This window comes from Diorhabda sublineata, chromosome 8 (assembly GCF_026230105.1).
Source record: "Diorhabda sublineata isolate icDioSubl1.1 chromosome 8, icDioSubl1.1, whole genome shotgun sequence".
Classification (NCBI taxonomy): Eukaryota; Metazoa; Arthropoda; class Insecta; order Coleoptera; family Chrysomelidae; genus Diorhabda; species Diorhabda sublineata.
Window position 1 is genome coordinate 31,427,029 of NC_079481.1, and position 16,198 is coordinate 31,443,226.

At 30.2% G+C, this 16,198-nt stretch overlaps 3 protein-coding genes across 5 annotated transcripts; 2 read left to right on the forward strand and 1 right to left on the reverse strand.

Moving 5' to 3' along the window:
• Positions 1 to 5,222: 5,222 nt before the first annotated feature.
• On the forward strand, positions 5,223 to 7,706 carry LOC130448339 (histone deacetylase complex subunit SAP30 homolog). Of its 2 annotated transcripts, XM_056785647.1 has the most exons (3): positions 5,223 to 5,510; positions 5,859 to 6,074; positions 7,448 to 7,706. In XM_056785647.1, the coding sequence occupies exons 1-3, from the start codon at positions 5,340 to 5,342 to the stop codon at positions 7,574 to 7,576; spliced, it is 516 nt and encodes a 171-aa protein (XP_056641625.1). In that variant the 5' UTR covers positions 5,223 to 5,339; the 3' UTR covers positions 7,577 to 7,706. The 2 variants fall into 2 exon arrangements, with proteins under 2 accessions (XP_056641625.1, XP_056641624.1); XM_056785646.1 differs by having other exon boundaries at positions 5,229 to 5,510; positions 5,859 to 7,706.
• On the reverse strand, positions 7,614 to 11,981 carry LOC130448337 (uncharacterized). The gene is made up of 8 exons (XM_056785642.1): positions 11,298 to 11,981; positions 11,152 to 11,246; positions 10,880 to 11,102; positions 10,597 to 10,817; positions 9,629 to 9,850; positions 9,360 to 9,568; positions 9,186 to 9,305; positions 7,614 to 7,806 (listed from the first exon to the last, which is right to left on the reverse strand). Exons 1-8 carry the CDS (start codon positions 11,370 to 11,372, stop codon positions 7,712 to 7,714), a joined length of 1,260 nt encoding a protein of 419 aa, XP_056641620.1. The 5' UTR covers positions 11,373 to 11,981; the 3' UTR covers positions 7,614 to 7,711.
• On the forward strand, positions 11,754 to 14,205 carry LOC130448338 (N(4)-(Beta-N-acetylglucosaminyl)-L-asparaginase-like). 2 transcript variants are annotated; one of them, XM_056785644.1, is made up of 7 exons: positions 11,754 to 11,883; positions 12,331 to 12,446; positions 12,559 to 12,727; positions 12,782 to 13,007; positions 13,059 to 13,255; positions 13,348 to 13,455; positions 13,956 to 14,205. In XM_056785644.1, exons 2-7 carry the CDS (start codon positions 12,344 to 12,346, stop codon positions 14,194 to 14,196), a joined length of 1,044 nt encoding a protein of 347 aa, XP_056641622.1. In that variant the 5' UTR covers positions 11,754 to 11,883; positions 12,331 to 12,343; the 3' UTR covers positions 14,197 to 14,205. The 2 variants fall into 2 exon arrangements, with proteins under 2 accessions (XP_056641622.1, XP_056641621.1); XM_056785643.1 differs by lacking the exon at positions 11,754 to 11,883 and adding an exon at positions 12,145 to 12,275.
• The last annotated feature ends 1,993 nt before the right edge of the window (positions 14,206 to 16,198 follow it).

Below are 16,198 nucleotides of genomic sequence, written 5' to 3' on the forward strand. Positions count from 1 at the left end.
TTTTAATCAGAAAAACCAATTTTTGGTCAATTGAATCATAAAATGCCAATTTTCAACCTAATTAACGATGAAAAACCAATTTTCATTCATAAAAAACATTTCTGGCCAATTTGAATTAATGGAATGCCAATTTTTAATCAGAAAAACCATTTTTTGGCCAATTTTCATTTCGAAAAACCATTTTTTGGTCAATTTGAAACATAAAATGCCAATTTTCAACCTGATTACCCATGGAAAACCAATTTTCGTTCATAAAAACCATTTTTTGCACAATTTTAATTAATGGAATGCCCATTTTTATTCAGAAAAACCATTTTTTGGCCAATTTTCATTTCGAAAAACTATTTTTTGTCAATTTGAATCATAAAATGCCAATTTTCAACCTAATTAACCATTGAAAACCAATTTTCGTTCATAAAAAACATTTCTGGCCAATTTGAATTAATGGAATACCAATTTTTATTCAGAAAAAAACATTTTTTGACCAATTTTAATTCAGATAAACCATTTTTTGGTCAATATGAATCATAAAATGCCACAATTTTCAACCTAATTAACCATTGAAAACCAATTTTCGTTCACAAAAACCATTTTTTGGCCAATTTTAATTAATGGAATGCCAATTTTTATTCAGAAAAACCATTTTTTGGCCAATTTCAATTCAGATAAACCATTTTTGGTCAATTTGAATTATAAAATGCCAATTTTCAACCTAATTAACCATTGGAAACCAATTTTCGTTCATAAAAACCATTTTTTGGACAATTTGAATTAATGGAATGCCAACTTTCAATCAGAAAAACCATTTTTTGACCAATGTGAATTATTAAATGCCAATTTTCGACCTATTTAACCATGAAAAGCCAATTTTCGACTTTTTTAACCATAAAAAGCTAATTTTCGGTTGGAAAAACCATTTTTGGCTAATTTGAATTATTAAGTGCCAATTTTCAATCTAATTAACCAAGAAAAAGCCAAATAAAAGCAGATTTATGGTAAGTTTTTGTTGGTAAAATCAAATTTTTCGTATTGCCCTGAAATGAGACAATTTTTCAGCAAATCAATTGTTCGAAACAAGCTGTTATCTCAATTAAATATAGAAAAACCAATTTTTGACCATTGTGAGCTTATAAAAGATAATTTTTAACTATTGTATGTTCATAAAACCTGATTTTTGACCATTTTTAGTTGTAAAAAAAAAACAATTTCTCCTAAATCAATTAATAAAAATACGTAAAAGCCAATTTTTACAAAAGATATAAAATCATTTTCACCAAATTAAAATAAGTAAATAAAAAATCCAATTTTGAAAAAAAATTTCTGTAAAAGTTAATTTTTATCCAATTTCAACGGATAAAACCAATTTTTTGGCCGTTTCAAGCTTAGAAAAAGCCAATTTTTGAGCATTGCAACTTTAGATAAACAATTTTTTGACAATTGTTAGTTTGAAAAAGCCAATTTTTGTACAATGTACAGTAAGAGAGGCCAATTTTCTCTAAACTCAATTAATAAAAACACGAAAAAGCCAATTATGACCAAATAAAACCAATAAAAATTAGTTTTTTTATCAAATTAAGCTCATAAACTGAAGAAAGTAAATTTTTTGATCATATTTAGATAATTTTCACGCAAAAAAAACATTTTTTACCAAATTCTACTAAGTAATTACAAGTTGTCACCAAAATGAAATTGGAAAAACCTTTTCTGATCAAATTACATGCATAAATTCCGATTTTTGACTTTTTTTTTGGTTTAGAAAAGTCATTTTCCAACCCAAACCAATCACGAAAAATGAATTTTGGTCATTTAATTCAATTTTCAACTAATATTCAAAAAAAAAACGATTTTTTCCGAGAATTACGTCCATAAGATTAGATTTTGGATTAAATTAAATTCAGAATAATCAATTTTGGATCAGATAGAACTCCAAAAAAACTATTTTCGATATAAAACCAGAATCATTACACTAAGAAAACTGAAATTAAACTAAAAAAAAATAATATTCAAACGGAAAAGCCAGAAAATGGACTTACTCAAATAACTGTGTCTTTAATAATGTTGTTTTCAATGTTTATAAATCTTAAATGCTATTTAATTAAAATAATGAGTCAGTTTTCACAGTAATTAATAAATTATTCTTTGAAACTCGAACGGTTTTTACATAAAACTACTTTTCATAATTGACATATGAAGGTTATGAAAGATGTGACGTTTCCTAATGTCAATGAATGACTTAAAATGTAACAAATAAATTATTGAAAACCAAACAATAACATTATTTTAACTAACGGTTATTTTTCCAAGTAGATTTTTCCCATCTCTATTAAAAGCACTGCACGAAATTACTATGAGAGCCAACGCACGTTGCGCAGTCGTCCAACGCCGCGGCATGTTGAGGCGTCGCGGTGCCGACGAATTTTGAAACGCCGGTATCCTGTGAAAATCAACCTTTTTTTTCCATTGTACGAAAACAGAATCTCCAATAAATATTATACAAATCGGACATACTAAAACGACAACTCTACGTTTACATTTAATCACACATAACCTACAAAACTTTTACACTAAACGTATTCCGATATTTTTCATTCAAATTAAATTTAAACTTGAGATTTAACTAATAATTTCACTAGTTAACTCATATATACGCGATCGTTCCGGTTCGCCGAACTTATTTGACCACCTGTGTCCATTGTACGATCTGTATCTGCAGTGACGGTCAATGGCAGCGTCGAATCCAAGCTGCTGCAATATAATTTGTCTCTATAATCACTTATGACGAATAAAAATCAAAAACACGCTGAATTCGGAATCAATTCAAAACCCAAATCAAGTCTCTTTATTAATGAGTCAAGGGCGCCCCAAAACCGTCGAAACGTTGCTGAAATTGGGCATAAAACGTCAAAGTTTGAATCTTTAAGTTATAAATTGCCAGTTTCAAACATTTTTTTGTGATATTGTTTTGTTAATAATTCAATCGTTAAGATGGTTATCTCAAATATCTTTTTTATTATCTGAAGATAGGAAATGACATTCGCACTCTGCACACATTTTGGTTTCGTGCTCACTAACACGTCTGTCAAAAGCAGTTCTCACTTCCTCCACTGACACGTCTGTCAAAAACCCTAACCTAACCAAGAAATTTCGCTAAAAGAGAAGAAATTAGTGAAAGTAGCGAATATCTTTTATATTATTTAAGTTCGTTCAATAAAATAAATAATTTGAACAGTTCCACAAGCAAATTATTGAATCATTTATTGTAATATCATTTTTTTATAATATTTAGTATGAATAAATATTCAATTTGAGTTGTGATATTTTTATTTCGTTCCCTTTGGTGCCTCTACTGACTTAGGTACACCTTGCATGTTCATTTACCCCACGTAATAATTCATGAGGGGTTGCTAGAAATTTTTGATGTCGTAACTGGGATACAAAAAATCCTAATTCATTCCAAACAATGACCTTAATAATATCAGTTGTCCGTAGAATAGTAAATAAGAACACGTCTACTGAATTATTTATACAAATAATTGATTTTCCTAAAGTTGCTACGAAAATACTATTGAGGTTAATAACTTTGAGGTTAAAAAACGTCGAGGTGTGTGTAATTATATTTGAACGAAACTTTGAAACACCTTGTACATACCCTCGAGTTTTATTTATCTTTTAAATAACCCAAATAATCGTTAAGAAACTTTCGACATCTGTATTTATACACATTAATCCGAAATAATAATTTGAGAATTTTATTTTCTGAAATATAAGACACAGTCGAATGCCTTCGAACCATCTGGTCACCATCGGAGGGTGCCACCTGTCTAATAATAATCGCTGAAGTGTGTAGAGTCCTTACTGGAAGCAGATAACGGCTTCTTTGAGGTATAGGATCCGACACGTGCCATATCGGAAGACTCGTGAAACACATATGTCTACAAGCTATCAATATTTCAAGTCTAATTTTCTAATTAGATACAAAACTGCAAAAGGCACATCTGAGCTGACGCGTGAAAATATAAACGGTAAACAAATATTTGTTTTGTAAGAAACGGGGTGTCATTTACTCAATTTATAACCGGCGGAAGGTCTGAAATAGAGAAATATTAAATACGAGGGTTGTATGGAAATTTCAATGGTGCTTCATAATCTCCGATTACTATTTTATCTTTTTGGAAACTGCACTGGAACTGTACTGAACTGGACAGGTTAGTTCATGAGTGTATAAAATTAGTTCGATCGGATACATAGAACAATATAGTGCAGAGTAGTGCATTTGTTGATTGTTGTATTTGAGGTTATTTAATGTCATTCAGATCTTGTAATATTAACAATAAATGAAAACGATTTTGTACTTTTTGATATTTGTACAGCCACCGTTTCCAAATTACACTTGTTACACTGCACTGAATCCCCTAGTGAAAGCAGTAGAGTGAACTGGGTGAACTAGTTCTCTTGCACTACTACAAAGAACGCTTTAGTGTACACTTCCTGAACTAGTTCTGCCAATTTAAACAAACTTTGATTTTTTTTCTATTCAATTTAAATATAAATCAAAATGTTCAACTCAGTTTTCTACAGATTAAATTTCGTAAATCTGATTATCTATTCACTGCTTTACATCCCTAAATCTACTGTGAATTAATTTTGCCACATATATTTGGCTGGTCGAATGGATTTGAAATTACTCGATGACAATTATATCTCGTACACTTGAATCGTTGCGTTCGGAACAATGGGCAAATAATATCCGGTGGAATGTTTGTAACACAATAGGGTTCACTATTGAACCCTTTATCGCATATACCGAATGTTCGTACAAAGTTAGATACGATCTATATAAATGAAAACAATATATTCAAAGCAACATGTATATCTACAATTTGTTCATATTGAATACTGAAGGTATTCCATACTTTTATGTAACTAAAATGTTTTTTTTTTATATGTATATATATTTAAAGAATACTATACTACTTAATATTTATATTAATTCCGTATATTTGAAATTTAATATATTAATGACGTCATGAACTATTCCTTAATATAACTATCTAAAAATTGCCTTAGTAATCTACTTTTTATGAAATAGTTAGCTGTTACGTGATATTAATACGGCCAGCTAAGTCGAAGTATTTGATTGGATAATTGTGCGCAGATATGCTGCGACTGCGGGAATGCGCATTCGTATTTTATTGATGAAATAGATATAATTTTCGGTAGAGGGGGTGATGTACACAATTTCGAGAAGGTGTAAACATTGCGGCGAATGTTGTGGTAAACTAGAAGATGGTGTATCAATCAGCTGATTCTAAAGTATTATTAGTGAGTTAACAGTACAAATGAACGGCTTTAGTACGGGTGAAGAGGATTCAAGAGGCCCAACAGATCAAATTTGTTGTTTAATTGATAATAGTGAACGTTGTACAAAACCAGCTGGAAACGCATCGTATAGTAAGAAGATTCAAAAGACTGCCATTCAAAGGAGGTTAAATTTCGGCTTAGACAGTAACGTAAGTGACTTAAAATAACATTAGCGGTAGATTATCAATTTTTTTGAATTGATAATTAATTTATTTTGGCAATATAATGAGTTTTATGTTGATATAGTAAAATAGAGGTAACTAATTTTTGCTATTTCTACATATCGTTCACATATGAAACAATATGGCTACTTATGATTTCTTTTTTGGTTTTGAATCATTTTCTGTATTGTACAACGTTGTATTGCGACATAATCGTTTATACATGAAACCAAATAGCCCACCTGTTCAACTTATTATAATGAAAAAATAAATACACTTGATATTTATACATTATAATATCGTTTTATGTAACAGATAGTTATATATTTTAATTAGGCTAGACACAACTATATTTGTGACTACCACAAGATGATAATTCAGTGTGCTAGAACTAAAAGGAGAAGAAAAGACTCAGAAGATGATTCAAATGAAACGGACACAGATGTCCCGGAAGTAGATCTCTTTCAATTACAAGTAAACACCTTAAGAAGGTACAAAAGACATTATAAGGTGCCAATGCGACAAGGTCTCAATAAAGCCCAACTTGCAGATGTAAGTACTAATTTTCTTCAAGTATATTCATCAATTTCTTATATTTTTTTAATTTGTTTATCATTTATGCATTGCAATTGTTTGATTTTAAAAGTTATTTATCATTTGTTATACCAAATATTCATATTGTCTTACTGTTTAATACTTGGATCTTTTTTCTGTTTTGTGTGTAAAGTTAAAAACCTTCGTTTGTACTCTTTTTTTTCTTTAATTTGTGTCTATTTAAGACATTTCATTGTTGTTAATTGTAGAATTGTTCTAGTACGACATTTTTTTACACTTCCAACAAAAATTAGTACATAATTTGTTATTTTGCTAAAATATTTTATGAAAGAATTTGGGCTTGTTTTATTTTATTTCGTCTAAGTACATAATGGCTCTGTAACTTGATTAAAACTTCAAAATGCACTTTAAAACTTTTGACCAAATCATAATTCCACCCGTAAAAATGGTGCTGCAGCTATTGTGTTAATTGCAGAAGGCTTCTTACAATTACAAGTGGCGAGATCCCTATTTTTGGTGCATTAAGGACTTTCCAATGAAGACATCAAAATCTAGGTCCGTGGGAATATAATTGTTGGAATTCAACACTTACTTCACCTCTCCAATATTTTGTATGGTTTTATCAACATGAAATAAGCAAGGATGCATACCAAATTTTGCATTTAGCTGCATACAACCAAGGTACTGATGATAAATTGGGGTAAAACGAAATGGTGGCTGTTTTAAACTTGAAATCACCCATTTTACTCCTTCTTTTCTTGTTTATTCAAATATTGTTAGAATTATCTATCAAATAACCTCTATTTGAATCTATAGAAAGACTAAAATGGCATTCAAAATTTGCCCAGATTCTGTAATGAACTTTTTTCATGGCCCTTAGTGGGTGTATACAATGTAATTTGTTATAAATCTTCTTCAGAGCCCAAGTGACTGCATTTATTTGGGTTTTAGTGTTGGTTTGGACCGACTTGGGTTGTTTGATTTGTTTTTTCTGAATTTTTTCTCCATTCTTGAAACTATATGGAGACTAAAATAGGGGAAAAACTTGACGGATAAGCTTTATCGATTTTGGTTAAAAGAAGTTTTCTTTTTGCCAATGTCCTAATTGTTTATTGGTCAAATTAATTTTTTAGGGATCGATAAACAAAAATTTTTTGTTAAATGTTTATTTTGAACTATTTTTTCCTCATTTTTTTTTTTTGAAATTACACCCTATATGGAGGGAAAACAAGTCTTTTGATTTACTTCAAATTCCTCACTGTTTATTGTCAAAATTTATTTTTCAGGGATCCAAAAATAAAAAATTGTGTTAAAATGTTTATTTTCAACTGTTTTCATCATTTTTTGTACCACATAGTAAATTTTTTTAGACGTTAATGAAGCACTTCAAAACGATTTCCGTGAAAGAAAAAGAAGTTGTGACTTTTTTTATCTACACCGTGAAAACCAACGCCAATAAACTGGACCAGAAAAATGGCATTAACAACGATACCACATAAAGTATACGTGCAATTGGGTGGAAAGTAATAATGATAATAATATTTAAAACAAAAATTTAATGTAGTATATTTAAGTATAATATATTTTGCAATTTTAAAATGTTTTCTATAAAATAAAAAATAATACAAAGCTTCTTATTTTTTCATTTTCTTTTTCCTGGTTTTGTCATCTGCGTTCAGAACTACTACTACATCTTCTTCGCTGTCCGTATTAACATCTAGTAAATCAACTGGAAAATAAAAATTCATGTTATTTTGTACTTTAAAGGATTGTTCACAAATTACTTGGATTCCTCAACTAATTAATAGCATTTTACTCATTTATATATTTACAAAAAATGGGGCCTTAAAGTGACAAGCAATGTTTTCATTACCAATATTATGATTTACGGGGGAGCATTTTTTAAAAGAAGTGGCATTAACAGATCAGAACACTGAATACACCGGAAAAAGGGCACATTAGATTTTTTTGAATCACAGTGTATATGACATCTGAATATCTATATACGTACATGGCATTTTCCTCAATGGAGGAGATTGAAAAGCAATTTTGATAAAAAAAGTAGGGGTTTACTATGAAAATAAAAAATGTAAGCATATTTTAATCACCTTTCTGTTCTCCAACAAATATTATTTGAATAAATAAAATTGTTCTGTTTGTAAAGACATTGTATGTATGACAATAATGACACTCATCATCATTTTCTGAAGTAGAAGGGGCTCCAGAGGAAATATATAAAATCCAAAGCATTTTCTCATTACTTTCCCATGAAAAATTTTCCAAAAATATAGTTTACACGGAATTTAACTCAATTAAAGTGCTTTAATAGCATATTTTCATCAAAAATAGGGCTCTAGAGGGAAAATTAACAAACCTAACATGTTTTAATACATTTACCCACGACTACTACTCGAAAAATATAAGTTTTAGAATATTTTTTACAACAACCTCTTTTTTATTTGGTAATTTGTAAAATTCATAATAAGAAAATGATTAATAGCAATAAATAATCTTATAGTAAAATTACCCGATGAAAATTTTCTTTCGTTTAAAAAAAATAATTTGGGGGATCACTACGACACTAAAATCTGTCAGGCAAATCACACATATCACTAGGTTGGAAGGCTCATTAGAAGTTGAACCAATGTGGTGAACATACTTCTAGAAGAAATGAGATATTTCTTCTTTAACTGACTTAATTTGAAGCAATAACGAATTCAGAGTACTTTTGAATCAAATCTCTCTGAATTCCATGCAGTGCCCCATAATTGAATACCATAACTTCAGATGGCTATAAGTGCCACTTTGTATATTAGCAGTTTGTAGTTATTACGATCTTCGATATATTAACCAGTACAGTTAACTAGGTTATAAATCCAATTGCTTTCTATTGGTAAGTAATCAATCCAGATAAATTCCAAGATATTTGGCACTACAGGTCTCTCCCAAGTTTTCAACCACAAAGAAATAGCATCCAAGTTTGTCTACTGTCTACATTAGAGAATCGAAACCAGTGCACTTTCTTGTGGAATTGGATGTAAAGTTGTAATGGATTTTTACTTGAAAGTGTCTGTGAATTACTAAATATTTGACATCTACTATACTTACTGACTGGTTTTGGTACTTCTATAACTTCAATTTCATCATCACTATTTTCTTTATCGCTATCGATCACGGTCCAAACATTCTCTTTTTGATCTTTAGGTACCAAAGCCGCGGTACCTTCACCTAGAAAATTAGATCTTAATATATATAAAACATTTCTAATAAGCATCAACTTACCACATTTTTGAATTTCCACTGTCTCGCTTGGACAATCTTCCTTTTGCTTAGATTTCAATTCTTTATCTTTACGTTTACTTTTCTTTTTATTCTTCTTTTCTTTAGTCACCCACTGATTTATTACAGTACTTATATCACCTGGACCTCCGTTATCTTCAATGGTAAGGTTCAGTAAACTCAAACCACAACCACTTTTTTGCTTTTCCAACCTAATAAATGTTATATATCCAACATATTTTTTCAACAACAATTATATTAATTCCTCTAACCTTTCATTATTTTCCTTTTCCACTGTTTCTTTAATTTGTTGCACAATCTGACCAGCTCTCCGAGCTGCTTTATTAGCAGTAGTTAGAATCATTTCCGGTGTTAAATCCGCTTTACCTCCTAGATGAAGACCACATAATTCTTTATAGGAATTCAATCCTATAGACATGAAAGCATCTGCTACTCCTTCTTCTTGTATAGTTGGATCGGCTATTATATATTCCCTAGGTAAAACGAAGTTAATATTAGGAACTGCTAGTGATATTCATATTGACTACAATATTTAGTACCACAGCACTGTACTGACCATGTCCCCGATCTGAGGAGACCCCAAAGACTTATTAATCAACAATGACAGTGTAAATTCAAGTTAATTCTTCAATTTTAATCAGTTTCTAAAGAAATCTCTAATGGAAGTTTTAACAGCAAACTTCTATTCACAGCTAAAAACCTCGTAAGTCAAAATTTGAAAACTTGCTTATGACTTTTGTCTTACTAGATTTATTTTTGGTCATTTTCCCTGTTTCCAAGTACTCGCAAAGTAAAACCATTCATATTCTTTAGTTTGGCACTTGGTACAAACATACATAAATTTTTAAACAGTTTCTCTTGAATTCCTGCACACACTGTACAATTGAAAGAAGTTGAATGATGATAGAGCTGCAACAGTTTGTATAAAGATGCACCAACTTCATAACAGCAGACTCCACTGAGAACTACAAAACAAATGCAGTAACGAAGAAGACAGTTGGAACCCAACCAAAAAAGCAGACCTTAAATCATTGCAGTCAAGCCCCAAAAAGTTTCCAAAGATTGACCTCAAACCTCCGCTTTACTGGAGATATTCCACTCCTTAAAAGCCATGGTAAAGGGCCTTTCACAGTTGAGGGCCCCAGACTTGCTTCCATAGATTACCAGTTTACATCAAAGTATAATAAATATTGATTTAATTAAAAAACTTATATCTTACCCTCCATTAAAAATAGAATATGTAATACACACAGGATAATGGTGTATAACCAAAGGAATAGGATCTCTTTGTTTGACACTGTGTATAATGAATTCTTCCCCATCACAAGTGACGTCAGGTCTTCTAAAATGCGCCAAAGCAGCTAGAGCGGCAATAGAAGCGCAATCTAATATATTTCCTTCGTAATTTAATACATTTATATCTACTCTAATCGCCCAAACCTATTAAATTCATTAAAAATACTTTATTTTACAATAAATATATTACAAATGATTATAATTACTTTTTCATTCATTTTAATACACAAAGATTCCAAATCAAGAGCTTTGGAATCTTTTAAACATTTCTCCAATAATCTGTTCAACTGAACTGATAAATCTGATTGCCTTCCTGCTTCAAAATGAGGAGCTGCTAGTGGATTTAATTCAATATTAAGATTTAGTATACCTTCGCTGGGTCTAGATGATTTTGGCTGTTGTATTTCAGCAGATACTTGTGCTAGAACTCTAAATTTACGAATAAACACATTATTTAGTAATATAATTACTTTTTTACCTAGTTTTTCCTAAGGAAACGTGACAACAACCCCAATCTTTACCAAAATCAATTGAAACTTTTCTAAATTCATCAAATGCCCTTCCATCTAATCTCTAAAATCGAGTTTGAAATTCAAGCTGATAATTAATTGTTTTAATACTTACTGTCCATTCTGCAAGATTCTTCAACAAAAATTTCTTTTCACAATTTGAAACTATGGTTTTCCTAACATTAGACATGGTGAAAAAGAATGGGATGTTATTCAATTTAAACTTTAATAATGTTGGAAGTAGCAATTAAATTTATCTTATTAATATGCAGTTTGTACACTCGGAACACTCAATTAAGCATTTTTCATCATCCAAATCGCTTTGTATAATTTCAATGTTTTGTCCACACCTGCACAAAAATTCTGCAATTCCTTTGGAGTTAAAATCTAAGCTCGATTTATCAACCTCTGCATATATCAATGAATTGTGATTAAAGCTGTCTTCTAACAATAGAGCATTATACTCTTTTCTCAATTTCTCATCACTAAGCGTTTTATAAGCCTTATCGATGATAATAAATTCTTCACTCGAGTAGGATGTACTTTGTTTATCTGGATGAAATTTTTTAATCAGTACATGATAATTCTGCTTAATTTCATCAAAAGAAGAATTTTGATTACATTGCAAAACAGTGTAATAGTTAGTTTTGTCTATTTTTTCTGCAACTGAAAGGTTTTCCATAAAATTCTCAATCCTTCGCGTAAGTATATATTATATTAAAATAATTCAAGCACATTTAAATAACCTCCGTACGGAAACGGTTTTTTCTTTTAGGTTACATCTAATTTAATATAGTGCATTTTTATATTAGGCATTTATTTGTGAAACACTAGTTTTGTTCGAGGGCCAAATTCCGAATTATAGAGCCGATCGCATGCGCACTTAAGAAACTTGTTCGCGGGAGGTGAGGTCTTAGACTCGCGAGCGCGAATGCCGTAGGTCCTAAATTGATTCGGAATCAGACTCGCGAACAAAGTTACTAAATTCGAAATTTCAATGGTTAATTTTTTATTTTGTTGGTAATACTGTTTACCGTTCTACAATATTACAGGGTGATACAAAATAATCTTTTTGTAAATAGGTTATATTTTGGTAATATTTAAATTGCACTTTTTGATTCAATTATTTATATAATTTATTTTCATAGATAAATTTCCGATATGAAAAAAACGATTTTTACAATAATTCTTACAATTGATATGTCATTGGCTATAATACCATTGGTAGTAAATACATGGGGATTCCAAAATGCAACAAAAGCAGGTAAGAAGTGTTAGTTTGTATTTCAGAGTTTTCTGGTAAGTAGGAAACGTAATTATTATTTTAAAACATAAAAAACTTTTTACTTTAGTATAATAAAGATGTTTTATTGCAGCTTGGGAAGTTTTAGAATCTGGAGAAATAAATAAAATAGATTTAGCTGTAGAAGCGCTAGCAGCTGGTTGTAAATCATGCCAGGATGAAAGGTGTGATACCACAGTTGGTTTTGGAGGGTCTCCTGATGAAAATGGAGAAACTACACTTGACGCTATGATCTTTGATGGGTACTAATAAAATTTTAACACTTATTTTAATAAAATCTCAAATTTATTTTCTAGAAATACGCTTGATATGGGAGCAGTTGGGGGTTTAAGGAGAATCAAAGATGCTATTCACGTAGCCAAGCACGTTCTAGAAAATACAGAACATTCACTTCTAGTAGGAAGCTTGGCTACAAAATTTGCCAAAAATTTAGGATTTCCCGTAGAATCATTGTCAACCAACTTTTCGTTGGGTTTGTGGGAAAATTGGAAACAAAATAATTGTCAACCCAATTTTTGGAAGGTTTTTATTGGTTAAAAACGTATTTTTTATGACTATTCAATCATATTTCAGAATGTAGTACCTGATCCTAAAACATCTTGTGGTCCTTATAGTGTGACAGAAGAACCTATTTCAAACGAAATTTTCAAATTTCCCTTAAATAAATTCGGTAAGAAAAATCATGACACCATAGGAATGATAGTAATATCTGGGAATAGACATATTGTGGCTGGAACTTCTAGTAACGGTGCTAAATTCAAAATTCCTGGGTTTGTATAATTGAAATTAAAATTCTAATTACGTTCCATTTCCATATCCCTTCTGCGAGGTTTTATTCTTTACATGACATTATTATTTTTAGACGAGTTGGAGATTCTCCCATACCAGGTGCAGGTGCTTATGCAGATAGCGAAATAGGAGCTGCTGTTGCTACTGGAGATGGTGATATCATGATGAGATTCTTACCAAGGTTTGTCGGGTGATTTTTAATTATAATCATTGCATTAAATCTTTAATACATTTCTGTAAGGGTAAGTAATGCATTCAAAGTGGTAATGTTTTACTGGAGTGTTCATAATTTACTTTTTGGAAGTGTACATATATCATATACAGCTTCTAAATAATAAGGAGATTAATCGAAAGCTGATCTTTTTTTTAAGAAAAATAATTAGTTATTAGCTTGTTGCTTTATTTTTGAAAATTACAGATTTATTTATTGTCAAATTTAATACTATAAGTGTTAATACAAATGAACTACTTATACTTTTTTACCAGGAAGTATCTCCTACAAAAGCTCTAAAATAGTTTCAATTCATTTATTGTTTAATATCATACTATTGATTTTGGTACAAATGAACTACTTTTATTTTTTTAACCAGTTTTCTTAGTGAAAATATTTCCAATTCACTTATTGTTGATGGATGTCGATACAAATGAACTACTCATATTTGTTTTTTGGTGTATTTTCAGTTTTTTAGCTGTTGAACAATTACGACAGGGAGTATCTCCTGCGAAAGCAGCAAACGTAGCAATAGCAAGGATAGCTGAAAAGTATAGTACGTTCTTTGGTGGATTAGTGGTTGTTGATAAAGATGGGAACATAGGAAGTGCCTGTAATGGTATGGAAAAATTTCCTTTTACAGTAGCCAACAAAAATTATCCAAGTGGAATAATTAAATATAATGTAAATTGTACTAATTATAATAAATAATTTATTATATTCCTTTGTTTATTGTTAGAATTTAGGGATAGGGAAAGTTGCAGACAAAAGTATGATTATGAACCCATTAAATAAAACATGCAGAAGTATATAAGAATATGATTCCCTTATTTTGGGGTACTCTCCGCAGAACTTGCTCCCGCTTGGTGATATATCCCTCCAAACCCTTATTTTTAATATTTGCAGGCGTCATTTGATCACTGACTATTGGGCATTCACCTGTGGTCCGTGTCCATACTTTTATGTGGTTATTTGATCCAGTTCTTTGAGGATGTTCAGCTGTAGGCTTCGAATTGTACCAATACCACTGATTTTTAACCAACTATAGGATTTTAGTCTGAAGAATTGCATCCTGGAACTAGGTAAAATGTGTTTTCTTCCTCGTCACCAACAGAATCTTCTACAACTAATACTATAAAGCACTTATGGTTGTTTGGGGGGTGGCGGGAGGAATACATAGGTTGGACCCCCAAAAAAAATGAGGAGAAATGTAGGATAGTGAATGATTTGAATCTAAATGATATCTTTATATAAATTTAATATATCGATTTACATTACTCTAAAAAAATATCGATAGAAAAGTAATAAATGTTTTCATACATATCACAAAAATAATTTTATCTAAAATCACATTGAAAATTTATAAATAAAAAATATAAATTGTTCGGTATAACCTAAAAAGATATCAGTCTATCGACTATTTAATTTTCTCGGTATAAAAAAAAACTGTTTTACGGTCTAAAATATTTATACGAGTCTTGTGAAAACTAAAACAGAATAATTTTTTTGAAATTGTAGACTGGTCGAGTTTGAGATTTTAGTATCAGCAACAAAAATTGTAAAAAAAGCATATCGCTGCTGATTATATTTACCATATTTGATTTACTCAAAGTTATACCATCTACTATACCCAAAAAGGAATTATATTAAATTTAAATCAACTCATTGAACTTTTTGAAAAGTTATAAAACTAAATAATTGAATTTCCAATACACAGTCTTTCACAAAAAGTATTCAATAATTTAATTGATATAATTTTTTACTATAAAATAAAGACTAATTTATACAGGATATCTAAAAACTGTCCTGTCATGTCAAAAACATCTACTAGATGTAGTTTTACGTCTATCTAACCTATTTTACCCTCATCTAAAAGTTTCTCCTAATTAATGAAGTTATTTGTACGTAAATTGTTCATAATAAACCCTAATTTTTTATTGTCACAAGTATTTAAAGAATTAGAGACAACAGATATACTGAATTTGATAAAAAGAATTCCTAGATGACAGATTTCTAAAACTAATTTGACCATATATAAAGTTTTGGCTTCGAAACTTTTAGAAGATGAGCAGAAATCTGACTTAAAGTTCTAATAAAAGGAAAAATCCACCCAAAGGTTTTAAAGTTTTTCTTTCTATTTAACAGCTGTCACTCGGTTATCACTTTGCAACAGTGGAAATTAACGTCTAAAAAACTCCCGTAATTTAATGTTCAAAATTGTGTGAATTGCTTGAAAGCTTACTTGCAACTTTAAAAATTCTCGGTTTCCGCCGTATTAGTTTCACTGAAACAGATCTATGAAGTTCTCTTAACACCACGAAATAAAAAACAAAATAACACAACTCTCACTATCGGGAAAAATTGAGAAAAGCTACACAGCTATAACTAGAAAATACCTTATTTACCTTACGACCGCCATTTTGACGTAGATCAGCTGTTTTCTTAGATTGTCTTATTAAAGTATCTTTGCTGAAGAAATGATCGAAAGTAGGTCAAATGTTACAATTTTAAAGAAAGAAGATTTCATAACCTCGTGTCGTTGTTTATAAGAATTGTATGGGTAAGTTTCCCCGAACTATTATTATTATAATTGTGTTATCATGAATGTTTATTAACAATTTTTATTTTTACTGAAAATAGATTCATTTCCGATTCAAAAAACGAAGAAAATCCAAACTATGATACTTCATCACGATGTCAAATGTTCGAATTT